At 33.1% G+C, this 18,579-nt stretch overlaps 1 protein-coding gene and 1 long non-coding RNA gene across 3 annotated transcripts; one reads left to right on the forward strand and one right to left on the reverse strand.

Annotated features, from left to right (window-relative positions):
- Window positions 1-20: 20 nt before the first annotated feature.
- On the forward strand, window positions 21-18,549 carry LOC141386341 (uncharacterized). Its single transcript, XR_012408168.1, has 3 exons — window positions 21-1,886; window positions 9,552-9,586; window positions 18,435-18,549. It is a non-coding gene; the product is annotated as an uncharacterized lncRNA (long non-coding RNA).
- On the reverse strand, window positions 2,587-11,081 carry tnfrsf18 (tumor necrosis factor receptor superfamily, member 18). 2 transcript variants are annotated; one of them, XM_005166063.6, is made up of 6 exons: window positions 10,839-11,081; window positions 8,117-8,308; window positions 7,862-7,949; window positions 7,703-7,779; window positions 5,497-5,643; window positions 2,587-3,377 (listed from the first exon to the last, which is right to left on the reverse strand). In XM_005166063.6, exons 1-6 carry the CDS (start codon window positions 10,978-10,980, stop codon window positions 3,241-3,243), a joined length of 783 nt encoding a protein of 260 aa, XP_005166120.2. In that variant the 5' UTR covers window positions 10,981-11,081; the 3' UTR covers window positions 2,587-3,240.
- Window positions 18,550-18,579: the final 30 nt, after the last annotated feature.

An 18,579-nucleotide genomic window follows, 5' to 3' on the forward strand; every position in this document is an offset into this window, starting at 1 on the left:
TGTCGATGTAATTTGCAGATGATCCCTAAAACTGCGTGCGTGAATATCAAACCTTAAGCCAAGTTTACTGAGCTAGGAGGTGATTGGTTTTCTAAAGTATTTCCCAGTTCAAGCTCGAGGGCTCGTGCAGCTTCACGAAGCCGCTGAGGAACAGACTTCGCCATGTTTATGCTGCCAAATGTCCCAAATAGTCCTCGCGGCAGCTGTGACGACATAACCTAAAACCCGCCTGGCAGCAACGGTGGCCGTCTGTGGGCGTGGCCAGGCCAGAATGCATTTTCAATTTCAAATCGGCTTTCATTCATCGCGATGTGTTAAATGAAAATGCATTATGTTTTTTTCATTTTCATTTTCATTCTGCAGCAAACATTGCACATATGTCTTGGAAAATGCTAACTGAAATACAGAAATACACTGCCTTTTACATATTGCATTATCGTTTTGCATATTACATTTCAAAATTAATTTTGCTACACACATCCCATGCTGTTATGCTGAAAATGTAATCCTGCGTTTCCTAGACGCGAGTGTAAATGCATTTAGGACAAATAACATTTAAATTATCATTTTGCTACAGTTTCTGCTTGTACTTTATTCACATCAAATTCAGTTTGTGTATAGCATTTTCAATTTAATTTTGCTACTTATAAAGCTTTAAAATGTGGATACAATTTACATATTAAAACAGTGTTTGAAATGAGAAATGCAAACAATGTAATTTAATTTACATTTTCATTCTGCACCAAACATTGCTCATATGTCTTGGAAAATGCAAATTCAAATACAGAAATACATTGCCATTTAACATATTGCATTGCCATTTTGCATATTACATTTTGAATTGAATTATGCTACTCATATGCTTCCATATTTTTAACGTTAGTCTGTTAAATATTAATAATCATACCGTTCAAACATTTAATGGCACAATGTTAGTTGCTAAATTAGCTATCTATTGTTTTATTTTAACTAGTACACTTTAACACCTGTAAAACTTTTAACACGGCGACGCAGTGGACAGTAGTGCTGTCGCCTCCCACCAAGAAGGTCGCTGGTTCGAGCCTCGGCAGGGTCAGTTGGCATTTCTGCGTTCTCCCTGCGTTAGCGTGGGTTTCCTCCGGGTGCGCGGTTTCCCCCAGAGTCCAAAGACATGCGGTAGTATACAGGTGATTTGTGTAGGCTAAAATGTTCGTAGTGTATGAGTGTTTATGGATGTTTCCCAGAGATGGGTTGCAGCTGGAAGGGCATCTCCTTGCAGCATTTATTAATCTTTTTTTTTAACATTAGTCTATTGACACCGCTCAAACATTCGATGCTAGTTGCTAAATCAGCTATTGTTTTATTATAACTAATACAGTTAATAAATAGCCTAACGTTAGCTGTTGCAGCATTTATTACTTTTTCTTGATGTTAGTCCATTAAACATTTAGTCACACCATTCAAAAATTTAATAGCCGATGTTAGTTTCTTAAATAGCTATCTATTGTTTTATTTTAACTAATACAGTTAATAAATAGTCTAGCTACTAATCTTTTTTAACCATATACACTGTTCAAACATATAATAGCATGATGCTAGTTGCTAAATTAGCCATCTATTGTTTTATTTTATCTAAAATAGTTAATAAATACCCTAACCATTGGGGCATTATATAGGCCTACCTTTTCTTACTGTTAGCCCTTTAAATTTGTTTTATGTTCAAATGTGGCGTCACGGTGGCATAATTGTTAGCACAATCACCTCACAGCAAGAAGGTCGCTGGTTCGAGCCTCGGCTGGTTCAGTTGGCATTTCTGTGTGGAGTTTACATGTTCTCCCGGTGTTCGAGTGGGTTTCCTCTGCTCCAGTTTCCCCCACCAGTCCGAAGACGGTATATAGGTGAAAAGGGTAAGCTAAAATTGTCTGTAGTGTATGTGTGTGAATGAGTTTGTATGGGTGTCTACCAGTGATGGGATGCAGCTGGAAGGGCATCTGCTGTGTAAAACATTTGCTGGATAAGTTGGTGGTTCATTCCGCTATGGAATTGCAGATTAATAAAGAGACTAAGCTGAAAGAAAATGAAGGAATGAATGTTCAGACATTTAATAGCTGATGTTAAATGCTAAATTAGCTAGCTATTGTTTTATTTTAACTAATGGTTAATAAATAACCTGTTGCAGCATTTAATACTGTTTCTCAATGTTAGTTCATTAAATATTATGTCACACTGTTCAAACATTTTATAGCACAACGTTAAATGCTAACTTAGCTAGCTATTGTTTTATTTTAACAGTTAATAAAAAGCCTGTTGCAGCATTTTTTACTTTTTCTCAATGTTAGTTTATTGAATATTAGGTCACACCATTCAAACATTAAATAGCCGATGTTAATTGCTAAATTACCTATCCATTATTTTTGTATATTAATTACATCTGTACATAAAGTACATTTTGCACTGTATTTTAATACAGTTAATTAATAGCTCACAGAAAATTATTAACCATGGTTTTACTATATTTTTTGCATCAATTTTTTTTCTACACTACAATAAACATGTTATTTGTAGTCAAAAATGATTATAAAAATGGAATCCATACACCAAAACATATGGTAATTTTTTTACTATGATACATTTAAATTTACAGGTTGCCTCCATTATAGAACTCATAAAGGACTCAAGTTTGAATTAGCATTTACAAAATACACAACAATAAATTACTCCCTGTATGCAAAGTCACATTTCTGGCATCAGGAAATTAGGCACAGCTTATTCTCATTCTTTCAAAAGAAAGAATGAAAAGAACATTTCGAAAAGAACATTGATTTGTGTTAATACAAGACAGTGAATAATAGTGCTTTACTGGCCAATCAACAGACATGAACGAGGCAGAAAAGCAAGACTATGCATGCAAGCAGAGAGTAAACCTTATCTCATGATAATTCACATAAAAACAGATGAAAATACAAAATGTTCAGTACAAAGCTTGGCATTGTTTCAGCCAATAGTTCCATATGTTGGAGTATAAGCTACTGTCTTTTACAGTGCTATACGAAGAGAAAACACAATTGGATAACTCAATGTCAAAGAGCTAATGCAAACATGCACCTTTTTTGCTGACTTCTCTGTAAGCGGATCAGTTTCTGAGGGCTTTTGTGCAGATCAATAAAGTCCATGTCCAAATAGACCCTGCATGGACATGATCGTTAAGGTGTATTATGTAATCAATCTTGTTCAGCTTTATGTTGCAGTTGTCGTGAGTTTTTAAGGAAAGCTGTGGTCACAGTCTTCAGAGAGGTCTATCTTGTGCTCATGGTCACTTTCGCCTCTTTCCTCCTTAGAGAGTTTGCATGATTCTGAGGACACTACCCTTGTATGAGTGCACAGTTTACTGCGATTTACTGTGGAGAAATGCAGTTATTTAGGACACAGATAATCTAAAACACTTCTCATTACATGAAACATGCTTTTTTTCCCAGAAATTAATTTGTTAGCCATTAAACATAGCTGTCAGTGCTATAAAACAATTCTTATTTAATTATGTAGTGGCACAGCATATTCCTCATCATACAATGGTACAGTAGATTCCACAATTATTATTATGATTATTTTGTATTTTATGTAAGTTTTATTGATTTACACTATACCCAGGCTTAATGTATGGCAAAAAATAAATATCTAAATAGGAGAAATAAATGAATGATTTAAAAAGATACAGAGTAAAAAGGTAACAAGTATTACATGGTTAACAATTTCCTGCAGAATCTACAGTAACTTACTGGCAGCAGTTTGCTAGTGACTTACTGTACCCAATTACAGCAAAAATACTGTATTTGCATTATAGCACTAGTTAACTTACTGTAAATGTATTTACAGTATTGTATCTGTATTAACTGTAAAATATACAGTAATTTTCACAATGCATTTTTAAAATACAGTAACATACCGCATAACTGTCCTACAGGTAAATTCAGTTCATATTACAGTTAATTTTGCCAGTGTCTTACTGCAAATCAATTACAGCAAAATACTGTATTTGTATTATAGCACAATTTATCTTGCTGTATATGTATTTGCAGTATAGTATCTATATTTACTGTAAAATATACAGTAATTTTCACAATGCAATTTTAAAATACAGTAACATACTGCATAATTGTCCTACAGTAAAGTTCATATTACAGTTGGTTTTGCCAACAACTTACTGTAAATCAATTACAGCAAAAATTCTGTATTTTCATTAAAGCCCCATTTATCTTGCTGTATATGTATTTACAGTGTTGTATCTGTATTTATTGTAAAATGTACAGTAATTTTCACAATGCAACTTTAAAATATAGTAACTTACTGCACAACTGTCCTACAGTAAAGTTCAGTTCATATTACAGTTAATTTTGCTAGTAACTTACTGTTAATCAATTACAGCAAAAATACCGTATTTGCATCACAGCACCATTTATCCTGCTGTATATGTATTAACAGTATTGTATTTATGTTTGCTGTAAAATATACAGTAATTTTCACAATGCAGCTTTAAAATACAGTTACATACCGCATAACTGTCCTACAGTAAAGTTCTGATATTACAGTTAATTTTGCCAGTTACTTACTGTAAATTAATTACAGCAAAAATACTGTATTTGCATTATAGCACCATTTATCCTGCTGTATATGTATTTACAGTATTGTGTCTTTATCTTTACTGTAAAACATACAGTACTTTTCAAAATGCAGCTTTAAAATACAGTAAGATACCGCATAACTATCCTACAGTAAAGTTCTGTTCATGTTACAGTTAAATACTGTGTAATTTCGAAAAATCGCTAACAGTGAATAACATTTTTTCCAAGCAGTTTATTTTGTCTAATTATCTTAAAACTAGCTTATTAATAGCTTTTTAAAATGGTTTGCTTTTCTTGTTTTGTGTAAAAAGTGTTTGTAAATAGAACCCCTTTTAATTTAATAATTATCATCACATATTCTGTCCTAAAATGAGCCAAAGCATTTAAACTTAAAACAAGATTATTAGTTAAATCATGACTTGCATATTGTTCACATTTGTTATTCAAAATAAGACTTGGCATTAGTTAAAAATGATAATTTGTTGCTTCTTCATATTGCAAGCTTACAGCAACAAAACATGGAATGTACTTTTATGTATTGCAAAATTAAAGTATTATTTAAGTAAATATATGAGGGTGATTAAGCTTTTTCTTAATATGCTAACTTAAAATATATTATTAAAGCTAAAATAAAAATTTAAAAACACAAGACTGGTCTTAAATAATGTCTTTGATTGTAAATAATCGAAATTTTCAGGTAAAATAACTAAGCATTACTAAAAAAGCAAGAAAAAGATAAATAATCTTAAAACCGTCATAATAATCTTACACAATCTGATCTTGCTCAGTATTGTATTGTTAAAACAAGATCAGTTAAACATTTTGGGCTAGAAATAAGATTGTAACTCTTGAGTTTTGGAAGTGAAATAAGAAATTAGACATACAAAATGTCACTTACGTTTTATGAACGTCTTGTATTTGAAAATCTGAAAAGCACTAAGTGTGATGAAAACCAGGCAGGTCAAGACTGTGATGGTTATACAGGCCACCATCAAAGATTGAAAATACTGGCTCCTGTTTTGTTCAGGAGGACTTTTTGTAGTATCTGTGGGAATATGAATATATTTAAAAGCTATTACATTATGTGATTCAAAGCTGAATTTATAATCATAGTTTCATAGCAGCCACACAATCCTTCAGTCACATTTACTGCTGTATCATGATCATTATTATCATTGGTTTTATCAGTTGATATAAATATTTAGTAATGGTTCATTGTAATATAAAATGCTGGATTCCACACAATTCCTACAAACACAAATTGATTAGTCAATTGTTTTTCTAAATTAAAGTAGATAATAAAACAATTAAGTTGTCCACCCCCCAAAAAAACCTAGGAATTGTGTTGATTCAGCTCTTTTTAAAAAAGTAGTTTGCACAAGCAGCTCATATTATGTTCATATTATGATCAATCCTGAAATATTTTTTCTGCTTACGAAATTTCTGATGATACATTTTAAAAGAATTCTCTAATAAATAAAGCTCAAAATTTTAGTATATGTTTAAAAAAAGCTTTGTGTCGTTTTGGCTTTGTCAAGTTTAAACCACACTGAACTGAACTAACCTGAACTTCAACTCTGAAAACTGGACTGACACGTTTTCAATTTACTAGAACGTCAATGTTAAGCAGCTTTGACGCAATCTACTTTGCAAAAGCGCTATAAAAATAAAGATGAATTGAACTGAATTGAATTCTACCAGAAACGTACATTTTCACTTTCAAAAAATGTGACAGGGCCTCACTTAAGCTTGTCATCCTCAAAAAAATCATACAAAAACAAGCATAAAATCATACAATTCAATGAAAGAACGCATCCTTGATCACAGTCAGCATCTCCTCCATCAAATAATGTCACTTCCAAGTCATAGCCTTAAACATGTATTGCACGGATTGTTTGTTAAATTTAATGCAAATGTAACAGGACTGATAGAAACATTGGGACAATTGTAAAATAGTATTTATTTGTAGAATTTATTGATATTTTATGTTTTTAAATCATTTTATGTGAGTGATGGCAACCTAAACGTGCTATTCCTAAAGTATTTTGTTCTAAATAACAGTATTTAGCATAACAAAATTATTAAAACTGTAGGGTCATTTGAGCTGAGGACAAGGACAATGGCAGGGTTTGTAAATTTGTTGTGTTTTTAATAAAGAAAAACATCGAATGAAATGGATCGAATGAATGACATATTATTTTACAGAACAACTGACAGAAATCAACCATCAGTCCTTTTAAGAAATTTTTAAGCGGAAATACTTTTATTGACTGTATTTATATTTTATTTCAGGGACAGATAATGTACGTTTCTGGTAGAATATGTGATATATAATAAGCAGATCTACTTATTAGAATGAATTCTGAAAAATATTAATAATGTGCTGCGATTCTGACACATGTGAAATTAAAGACAAATGTAATGATGCTATAAAATTCCCTATGTCATCACGTGACTAGAATAAATGTTAAAATATCTAAAACAAAATAGTGTTTTTTGAAAAATGAAACCATTTAGCTTCATTAATAGTGCTGTTTTACTGTATTTTGGATCAAATAAATGCAGTTTTTTTAGACTAAACAATAACAAAGCTTATTGATCCCAAACTTTAGTTAATAATAATAATGACAATTCCTTATATTTATATAGCGCTTTTCTGGGCACTCAAAGCGCTTTACACAATAGGGGGAATCTCCTCATCCACCACCAGTGTGCAGCATCCACCTGGATGACGCGAGGGCAGCCATTTTCTGCCAGACCGCACACCACACACCAGCTGATTAGTGGAGAGGAGACAGAGTGATGAAGCCAATTATGATATGGGGATGATTAGGAGGCCATGATGGACAGAGGCCAGTGGGCAAATTTGGCCAGGACGCCGGGGTTAAACCCCTACTCTTTTTCGAAGGATATCCTGGGATTTTTAACGACCACAGAGAGTCGGGACCTCGGTTTAACGTCTCATCCGAAAGACGGATGAGTTAACATTATTAAACACAACACCTTTTAAATGATAAATAACATCAATTGAAATTAATTTGCCAAATGCACGAGAACACCATAATAACAACACTGTGTTTGTTTCAACAGTCAAAAGTACAAACCAGGAATGACTTCTTCAGGGACACAATTTGCATTGTGGGTCTGGTTTCCAGGGAAGAACTCACCAACACCATCACACCTAATACAACAAAATTACTCGTTAACTGATCTCATTATTATTTTAAAGTCTATAAACAAACACAAGTAATATGCTACTTTACTTTGTAATAGGTTTACACGTGCTGTCCTCAACATCATTGTAAGTGTTGTTTTGGCATGGCGCACAGTAGAAACTGAAATGAAAATTACCTGCCAATACATCAGACATTTGAAAGATTTAAGTTGGTGTTTTCTGCCACCCTACACAGCATGACTATTAAAAAAGCCCCCCAGAAAGACCCAGAGGACGAGTTTTCAATATTAATCACTATGGACACATGTCAGTTCATTGAATGAAATAGAAATAAATGGCTCACCAATTCTCATCAGCTGTTGTCCAGGTTTACATTTCTCTCTGGGTTGACAATCTTCACATTGATAACCAGCGCATAAATGCTTATCTTTGCAGAAACATCTGTTCTCAGCTGAAAGATGTGTTAAATCTGAAGGGCATTTCTCACACAGACTGTCTGTCCTGTCTTGTGAACATGCCGATATGGGATACTCGCCTGTACAATACAAAAAATAATGAACTTCAAAGTAAATCTGTGTCAAACAGTGCTCAGCATAATTGAGGACACCCCATTTTAAAAATGAATATTTTAATTAATTTCTCAGTGAATATAGGCAATGTATTTTGCTGCATATTAACAAAACATTTATTAAATTAAATTTATTAAACAGATATATCTATTAAAATAATATTTTAGTCACCAAACATACATAAGTAGAAACATAATACAATTAAATTCAAGCAAAATATAAAAAAAATAAATGACAACCTACAAAATTTCAAATAAATTTTTCAATTTTTTGCTTCCCTTGATTTTTCCTCTTTTTTAAAATGTATATTTAATATTTTTATATAACATATAAATTTGGGTGTACTCGTTTTTGGACCGTTATTGCAAGTTATTTTGTTAGATAAGCTTCAGTACTGACTTATCTATTGTATATGCACAAATATAATATTGTCTAGCTTCCTATTAAAAATATGAATTTAAAAGAGAGATTTGTGAAGGGTGTACTTACTGTATATATGCTGAGTACTGTAAGTGTTTTTTTTTCATCATACTTCAATATCATGAAATACTCAAGTTTTGCTGTGATTTCAGAGAATAATCATTTTTGGTTACACAAATAACCTAGCAAATAGTTCTCACAGTAACCTTTTTCATCATTTAAAGAACATTTCTGAACAATACAGAACCTTGTGTGGAATGAAAATGTCCAATAAATGTTTAGGGTTCTTGCAAAAAAAAACTTTAAAAATCAAGTTGTCGCAATGAAATCTCAAGAATTGTGTTGTTTCAGCTCATTTTAATTCATTAGTTTGAACAAGTAGTAGTAGTACAAAATGGTTATAACTTTTCTTTTGCTTCACTTTTTAAAAATAACTTTATTAGTTCATAAACAAAACATAAACATTATTCTAGTAAATAATAGATTTTTTTTGCATTTTTAGGGATAAAAATAAAATTTTAATTATGCCACTATTTACTTCCCATTGAGTTTTTATTTATTCAGTCATTTATGTTATGTTGAACACACACACACACACACACACACACACACACACAAACACACACACACACACACACACACACACACACACACACACACACACACACACACACACACACACACACACACACACTGTAACCATTGATATTTATAATGAGAAAAACAATTATTATTCAGGGGTTACAGATTTCCACCACTCTTTAAAATATGTTATTTTGTGTTTTACAGAACAAAAACTCAAATTGGTTTGGAACAAGTCAAGGGTGAGTAAATGATGTCTAAATTTTCATTTATGTGTGAACTATCCTTTTAAGAACCATACTATTGCAAGTGTGAAGAAGACTGTTATGATATAAACCATACAAACCATTATGTAAGGTTCCTTGGATATTAATGGTTATTCATGGAACCATCGATGTCAGTATTACACAGTTGAAATCAGGATTATTAAACCTTCTTTGATTTTTGTTTTCTTTTTAAATTATTTCCCAAATGACGTTTAACAGAGGGCGACGCAGTGGCGCAGTAGCACATTCGCCTCACAGCAAGAAGGTCACTGGTTTGAGCATAAGCTGGGTGATTTGGTGTTTCTGTGTGGAGTTTGCATGTTCTCCCCATGTTTGTGTGGGTTTCCTCCGGGTGCCCCGGTTTCCCCCACAAATCCAAAGACATGTAGTACAGGTGAATTATGCTAAAACTGACTGTGGTGTGAGTGTGTATGGGTGTTTCCCAGTGATGGGTTGCGGCTGGAAGGGTATCCACTTTGTAAAACAAATGCTGGATAAGTTGGCAATTCATTCCGTTGTGGCAACCCCAGGTTAATAAAGGGACTAAGCCAAAAAGAAAATGAATGAATGAATGTTTAACAGATTCAGGAAACTTTCACAGTATGTTTGATAATATGTTTTCTTCTGGAGAAAGTCTTATTTGTTTTATTTCAGCTAAAATAAAAGCAGTTTTAAAATTTTAAAAACATTTTAAGGTCACAATTATTAGCCTTTTTAAGGTATATATATATATATATATATATATATATATATATATATATATATATATATATATATATATATATATATATATACCATTGTTATACAATAACTTACCTAATTACCCTAATCTGCCTAGTTAACTTAATTAGCCTAAGTCAGCCTTTAAATGTCACTAAAGCTGTATAGAAGTGTCTTAAAAAGTGTCATAAAATATTATTTACTGTCATCATGGCAAAAATAAAATAAATCAGTTATTAGAAATTAGTTATTAAACTATTATGTTTAGAAATGCGTTGAAAAAATCTTTTCTCCATTAAACAGAAATTGATTAAAAAAAAAATAAACGAGGCTAAAAATTCAAGGGGTTTAATAATTCTGACTTCAACTGTAAATAATGTAAAGCACAAATCTTTAAGAGTAAATTCTGTAACCAATAAACCAATCAAAATCAATCAACATACCTAAAGGAGTTTCATCCTGAATTCCTCAGAATATATTGTATCAGAGAATATCATGGATATCTTACCTGCAGGACAGGCTTTACAGCATCTGTTGTTATCGTCATACTCAGTGGTCCAGTCACAGTCCAGACTCAAAATCCCTCTTCCACAGACACAGAGCAGTGTAACCCAGAGCTTAACAGTGTTCATTCTGTCACTGTGGTGCATTACCAATGCGTTCTGTTTTCATTTTCACTTCTTTTAAACTAGTCTGCCTGTGACGTTTAGCAGAGGCGTTAGAAGAGAACACTGAACACGCAAAGACATGCAGCCTTTTTTTCTATAGAATTCATTTAAAAGGCTCGTGATTATCAGTATCATTATCGTCATCTTTCTTTTTTTTGGGAAAACAAAGTAATAAAACGTCACTTCTGGGATGGAAGAAATGCCCCTGAAACTTTTATATTTATGGACAACCATGTCTTTGATGCTGTGTTTGAGATGGAAACTATGACGGGATGTAAACATTAATGTTAATGATAACATTATTGAATCGGGAAATGTTCATTATACACAGTTTCAATGGACATGAGGCGGTGAGTTACAGTTAATCCATAAAATTACAACTATTTACTCACACTTAGATTGTATAAAGTTTCCTTTTATCTGCCGAACTTAACAAAAATATCACTCGACATCTAAAAATAAAGCTTATTTATAGGCTTTTACATCAATATTACAGTGGATTTCCACAGCTAAAAGCTTCTTTATAATAATAATAATACTTATTAGATTAAAATGAATATTTTTCATTCACATTTCAACAAATGTGATTTGTTTTTAATTATTGAGCTTTAGATGAAAGAGGACACTTTTAATGGTGAAAATACTACTATAAGTCATGTGGAACGAGAAAAGTGGGACTGATAAACCACAACGACCACTGATGGAGCAAATTAATCCACCTCTACTGATATTAACAGCTTGACTTTATAAGGAAATCATGGCAGACATGTTAAATCTGCCAAAGTTCAGTCACCTTCTCCGCCACCTACACAAATGCCCAGGTTAATACAAACATCACAGTCTTGTGCTAACAAGATCATTTAGACGGCAAAGAGAGATAGACTTAATAATAGAGATAATAGAGATAACTTCTAAATCAGCCTGAGAAAATTCTGAGTCAGAAACAGTTGATATATTTGCAAATACTGAGGTGATTGTGAAACATTGTTTACTACTGTTTACATGTATTTTGCTACATGACCAATTTTTTCTGTGAAATCAGATAGAAATAAACTAGAAAACAAAAAGTTATTAACAAATTAAAAGTGTTTCTCTGGTAATGATGTGAAAGATAAATATAAAGGGGATATTCCTAGAACCTTCAGTATAACATTCCTTAAAAGTTGTGTAAATGTTAGCACATAATGTTATTAAAATAATTTTTGATCATTCTTATATAAAAGTTTAGGCATGTAGACATGGTCAAGACGATCTGCTGCAGTTCAAACGGAGCATCAGAATGGAGGAAAATAAGATTTAAGTGACTTTGAACGTGGCATGGTTGTTAGTGCTAGACAGGCTGGTCTGAGTATTTCAGAAACTGCTGATCTTTTGGGATTTTCACGCACAACCATCTCTAGGATTTACAGAGAATGGTCAGAAAAAGAGAAAATATCCAGTGAGTGGCAGTTCTGTGGGTGCAAATACCTTTTTTATGCCAGAGATCAGAGGAGAATGGCCAGACTGGTTCGAGCTGATAGAAAGGCAACAGTAAGTCAAATAACCACTCGTTACAACCGAGGTATGCAGAAGAGCATATCTGAACACACAACACATCCAACCTTGAGGCGGATGGGCTACAGCAGCAGAAGACCACACCGGGTGCCACTCCTGTCAGCTAAGAACAGAAAACTGAGGCTACAATTCACACAGGCTCACCAAACTTGAACAATAGAGGATTGGAAAAACTTAGCCTGGACTGATGAATTTTGATGCTGCGGCTTTCGGATGGTAGAGTTAAAATTAGGCGTCAACAACATGAAAGCATTGCTTTATCCTACCATGTATCAATGGTTCAGTCTGGTGGTGGTGGTGTAATGGTGTGGGGATTTTTTTCTTGGCACACTTTGGGCCCATTAGTACCAACTGAGCATCGTGTCAACACCACAGAGTATTGTTGCTGACCATGTCTATCCCTTTATGACCACAGTTTACCCATATTCTGCTACTTACAGCAGGATAATGCGCCATGCCATAAAGAGGGAATCATCTCTGACTGGTTTCTTGAACATGACAATGAGTTCACTGTACTCAAACGGCCTCCACACTCACCAGAACTCAATCCAATAGAGCACATTTGGGATGTGGTGGAACAGGAGACTCACATCATGGATGTGCAGCTGACAAATCTGCAGGAAATGCGTATGCTATCATGTCAATATGGACCAAAAGCTCTGAGGATTTTTTCCAGTACCTTGTTAAATTTATGTCTCAAAGGATTAAGGCAGTTCTGAAGGCAAAAGTGGCCAATAGTATCTGGATGCAGCCTTTATGAAGCAAGCTTAGACTGCATATCTCAGTGAAGCACAAAATGCACTTAATGGAGCTTAATTTTTTAGATATTTTTTGAATGATGGCTGAAAAGTACTCAATTAAAATTCAACAAGTTTCTTTATGTCAGTTTGAATGCGAATTTATACAAAACAATTACCTTAACATTTGCTGTAATGTCTAAATAAGGGATCTCTTACTCAAATTATTTATGCACCCTAGCTGACTTTTTTTATTTTTGTTATTTTATATTATCATTAAATCAGTCTGAGCCAGAAACTTGAGCTGGAAAGTTGTTTGATTTATTATTGGCATTAGTCCAGTTGTAATGGATTGCGCAATACGGTTCACAATGATTTGCCAGTATGTGATACATTTTCCAGGGATTCAACTCGAACATTTAAAAAAAGGAAATGGCAGAAAGATACAAGGTGTGGCCGTGTACAGTTTCTCTACACATTTTGGGAAAAAATGCATTTGTGAGTTGTTGTTTATTCACCCCACTGTTATTTTACCTCAGGGTTATTTTGTATGCGCAATGTTGCTAATATGACTGCACATTTACTGTGGTTTTAACTTTAAAGTCGGGCAAGCAATACGTGTGGTGGAATTTGGCTGTTTCGGTAAATAAACCATGTTCAAATCTGGAGGTTTTGATGAATATGCAGAGACGCTTCAGAGAGGAACCCCAGAGTAAGCTAATCTAATGTTATTAAACACATAAAAGTAGATTTGTATAGTTCAGTATTCACTTTATTATATAGTGGAATGCCATAGTGGAATAAGTCTAATTGTCCACCACAACAACTGAAAACTTTTGTTATTTTTGTCAATTTAATTTCTTTGCAAAAAGGCTCTAAATGACAATATTATTTACATATACACAGTTGAATTATTAGCCCTGTTCATATCTCTGTTTAATAGAAATATGATTTTTTTTCAACACATTTCTAGATATACTAGTACTAGTACTAACTCATTTCTAATAACTGATTTCTTTTATCTTCGCCATGATGACAGTAAAATTTTACTAGGTATTTTTCAAGATACTTTGCATAAAGTGCAATTTAAAGACTTGTTAATTAGGCAATTTATTGCATTTGATGGTTTTTTTCTGTAGCCAATTGGAATGCTTTAGGGGGGCTAATCATATTGACCTTAAAATGACTTTAAAACAACCGATTTTTTTCTAGCCGAAATAAAACAAATAATTAAAAATGTAAATGAGCAATATAACACGAGTAGCAGAGCGATACGGCTGTTTATCGGCACTGGTGGGAGGCGTGTGTTGCCTTAGTGCCCCCACCAGTGCCGATATACAGCCATATCATACTGTTACAAGTGTGATATTGTGTTTATACAACAGTTTGACGACATAATTGTGTATATAAAAATAAATAAATATATATATATATATATATATACCTGTAGTATGTCAAACAGCCCATATCAGGGAAAAAAGCTCTGATTGGAGTAATAAAACTTTTTATTCATTCATTCATTCGCTCATTTTCTTTTCGGCTTAGTCCTTATCCAGCAAATTTTTTATGCAGAGGATTCCCTTCCAACTGCAACCCATCACTGGGTAACACCCATTCACTCTCATATACTATAGAAAATTTTAGCTTACTCAATTCACCTATAGCGCATGTCTTTGGACTGTGGGGGAAAACGTATCACCCGGAGGAAACCCACACTACCTTGGGAAGAACATGCAAACTCCACAAAGAAATACCAACTGACCCAGCCGAGGCGAGACCAGCGACCATCTTGCTGTGGGGCGACAGCACTGCTTACTGCGCCACTGCGTCACCCCTAAAACTTTTCAATTTAATTTTTTTTTTTTTTTTATTCAATTTCGATTTAATTTGATTCCAAATAATACATCTTTATTAGGAAAACCATTTTCACAAAAAAATTGGATAGAAGAAAAGAAAAATGCTTTAAAACCTGTGTTCAACTAATATATATATATATAGGCCACAAAGGCTGGTGCTGATGAAAGTTAGATTGCCAGGCTATTTACCTGAACATTAAGGTAAAAATGCAAGAAACAATTTTTTTTATACTATGAACATTTATTTAAATTGCAATTAAATGGCAGTTTTTTATGGTATAAAAGTTGAATACAGATACAGATAATACAGATACAGTTAAAGTCAGAATTATTATTGATTATATGATTTTTTTTCTTTTTAAATATTTCCCAAATGATGTTTAACAAAGCAAGGACATTTTCACAGTATGTCTGATAATATTTTTTCTTGTGGAGAAAGTCTTATTTGTTCCATTTTTGCCTAGAATAAAAGCAGTTTTTAATTGAAAAAAAAAACTATTTTAAGGTCAAAATTATTAGCCCTTTTAAACTATTATTTTTACTCTACAAGTCAAACAATCCTTATACAATAACTTGCCTAATTACCCTTACCTAGTTAAACCTTTTAATGTCACTTTAAGCTGCATAAAAGTGTCTTGAAAAATATCTAGTAAAATATTATTTACTGTCATCATGGCAAAGATAAAATAAATCAGTTATTAGAAATTAGTTATTAAAACTATTCTGTTCAGAATAGTGTTGAAAAAAAATCTTCTCTCCGTTAAACAGAAATTGGGGGAACTAATAAAAAACAGTGGGGGGCTAATAATTCTGACTTCAACTGTATCTATGTTTATTCCCCTTTACCTAAATGGCTGTTAAAACAGAATAAGTACAAACATCTTTCTCAAACTGAAAGTCATGCTTAAATGGATGCTTAAAAATCTTCTGCTGTTTGTTTTGTGCATGAGAAAGATTGTGCAAAGACTTGCATGTCAGCTCTGACCTTTTAAACCCACAAGCTCACGTCATATGACAGCACCATCCATCACAAGTCAATCACTTGTGTGACTTGTTTTATCAAGAGATTTCGAGAGTCATCATGTGATTTTTCATTCTGGAAATTGGAAAGACGTTGGCGAGATGAGGAAATGGGCAATGGTGTTTATTTTTGGGAAGGTAAAAATGTATAAAGCTGTTTATTTATATGCAGAAAGTTAGTTTTATTAGAATATTCTTTATTAAATATCATTAAAAAAATAGTTATATGTATGCAGCCATGGAAATAAAACTTCTAGTTATAGTTATATGTTATTTTTTGGGTTTTTCTGTGAACTACTGGGGAAATTTCTTCCACATTAAAAAGGCTACAATTCCCGCAGGCTCACCAAAATTGGATAATAGAAGACTGGAAAAACGTTGCCTGCTCTGATGAGTCTTGATTTCTGTTGAAACATTTCAATGGTATGGTCAGAATTTGGCCTCAAAATTTTGTACGTTGTACAAAAAGGTATATATCTTTTGATTATTGTGGCTTTTATGTCCTCCTAAATGTTCCTTAAATTCTCACATTAAAAAGATACTTGGTAATATCAAACTATTTAAGTGATATTTGCTTTGAAATTAAAAATATAATAACCTAAAACATGCTGGTCAAAAAAACCCATCAGAATCACAGGTGACGATGTCATAGTGAAGAGGTGTCTGCGTGGTTTCACAGACGTCTGCAAGTGTCATTTGCACATTTGGGTGGTTTCAATTCGAGACTCCCTTTACCCCTGTGCAAAGGGTAGACCTTTCACTGCGGCTTAATTAAGTGGTTTAGAAAATGCCACATGTCGTCTGAATGACGCGTCGTTCACACGTTTTTGTTTTTTTATTTCTCGGTTGCGTAATAATATTAAACTTGATGAGTCTACACCTGTCTTGTCATATGTGGTGTACACAGTGTGTCTAAGAGAATTCAAGGTGCTATTTACTGACATTCTAAGGAACTAAAAGTTTTATTTATAATAAATAAAAAAATGAAAATGATATTTAATGCAAGCAGTTGTTAAAGCATGAAAAAATTGTTCTGTATTTAGAGTTTTTATTTGATTGAGCTTTTAATGCACAGGTTCAAATTTTATTCTAAAAGTTTATTTATTGTTTTTGCTGCATGAAATAAAAATCTAAATACATAGATATATATACACACACAGTAGACTGAAATAGTAATATAGATTATGTATATATAAAAGTATAAATACACTGCCCATCTAAATATATATATATATATATATAATATTTTATTAGACCAACATTAGCTTTGAATGTGGCCTACATTTACTATGGCGTTGTTTCAATAAGCTTCTGCTATGTCACAGCATTTATTAATCAGCATTAACTTTTTGCCAAGACCCAAGGATTTTTAATAGGGTTAAGCTCTGGACTCTGTGATGGCCAATCCATGTGTAAAAATCATTACAGGCTCGTATGGTAGGCACTAGGCATGATGGATGCATATTTACCATGCTGTGCACATCACACTGAAACAGGGGAAATCATGAATCAAGTGTTCTGGACTCATCAGAAAACATGATTACTTCTTTCATTGCTCCAGAGTCTAATCTTTATGCTCCCTACTTTCTGATTAGCCTCTGATAAGCTGTTTAGTCTCAATCCCTTGAGTTCTCTTTGGACTGTGCATGTAGAAATGTTCTTACTTTCACCATTAAAACAGTGTGAGTTGTTGATTTTTCTGATTTCATTTTAACAGATGTTTAAGTGATTGCCTAATCTTAATCATTCTGTATTTTTTAAGTATATTTATTCCTTGAAGATTCCCCACTATGCTTCCATTTTTAAACACGCTGGACAGTTCTTAACCCTAGTTTTAGTAGCTTCAGCAATCTACTTAGATGTTCTTTGCTTGACACAAGCCAATATTTTGACCATTCTGAAATATATGAATATCTTTTCCATGACCACAGGATTTGTGTTCCGACATGACTGATGAGGAAATGAGAAGCTATACTCTGCATCAATTAGGGTTAAATAACCTGTTAACAGCTAAAGTTTAATCGTCCATGCAGTAATTAACTAATGAGAGGCTCTTATCTATTTAGTAAAATCAAGTTAGTGTCATTTTTTTCTTTGGGCAGTGTATTATAAATATTTAGTCAGTCACATAAATGTAAAATACTGTTCAAATATAGCAAACCTTTGTCATGGTATGTTTTTTTTTTCTTCTCGCTTAGTCTAGATCCATTATGTTAATGTAAAATATAATAAAAATAATATTCATTCATTCATTTTCCTTTCCGCTTAGTCCCTCTATCTATCTGGGGTCGCCAAAGCGGAACGAACCGCCAACTTCACTCCTCTCCCTCACCTCACCACAGGACGGCCCAAAACATTATCAATTACAACTGTCGCTCATGCAGGTTAGTGGGCTTGACAAACCCCCTGTAGAA

This window comes from Danio rerio, chromosome 6, assembly GCF_049306965.1.
Source record: "Danio rerio strain Tuebingen ecotype United States chromosome 6, GRCz12tu, whole genome shotgun sequence".
Lineage (NCBI taxonomy): Eukaryota > Metazoa > Chordata > Actinopteri > Cypriniformes > Danionidae > Danio > Danio rerio.

What these genes read in the sequence shown, in the direction of transcription:
- tnfrsf18 (XM_005166063.6), bottom strand. Translation starts at nt 10,980, where the DNA reads ATGCACCACAGTGACAGAATGAACACTGTTAAGCTCTGGGTTACACTG. An exon ending in ACAACAGCTGATGAGAATTG is followed by an intron (nt 7,950 to 8,116) that starts GTGAGCCATTTA and finishes ATGTATTGGCAG; the next exon opens with GTAATTTTCATTTCAGTTTC. An exon ending in ACGTGTAAACCTATTACAAA is followed by an intron (nt 7,780 to 7,861) that starts GTAAAGTAGCAT and finishes TTGTTGTATTAG; the next exon opens with GTGTGATGGTGTTGGTGAGT.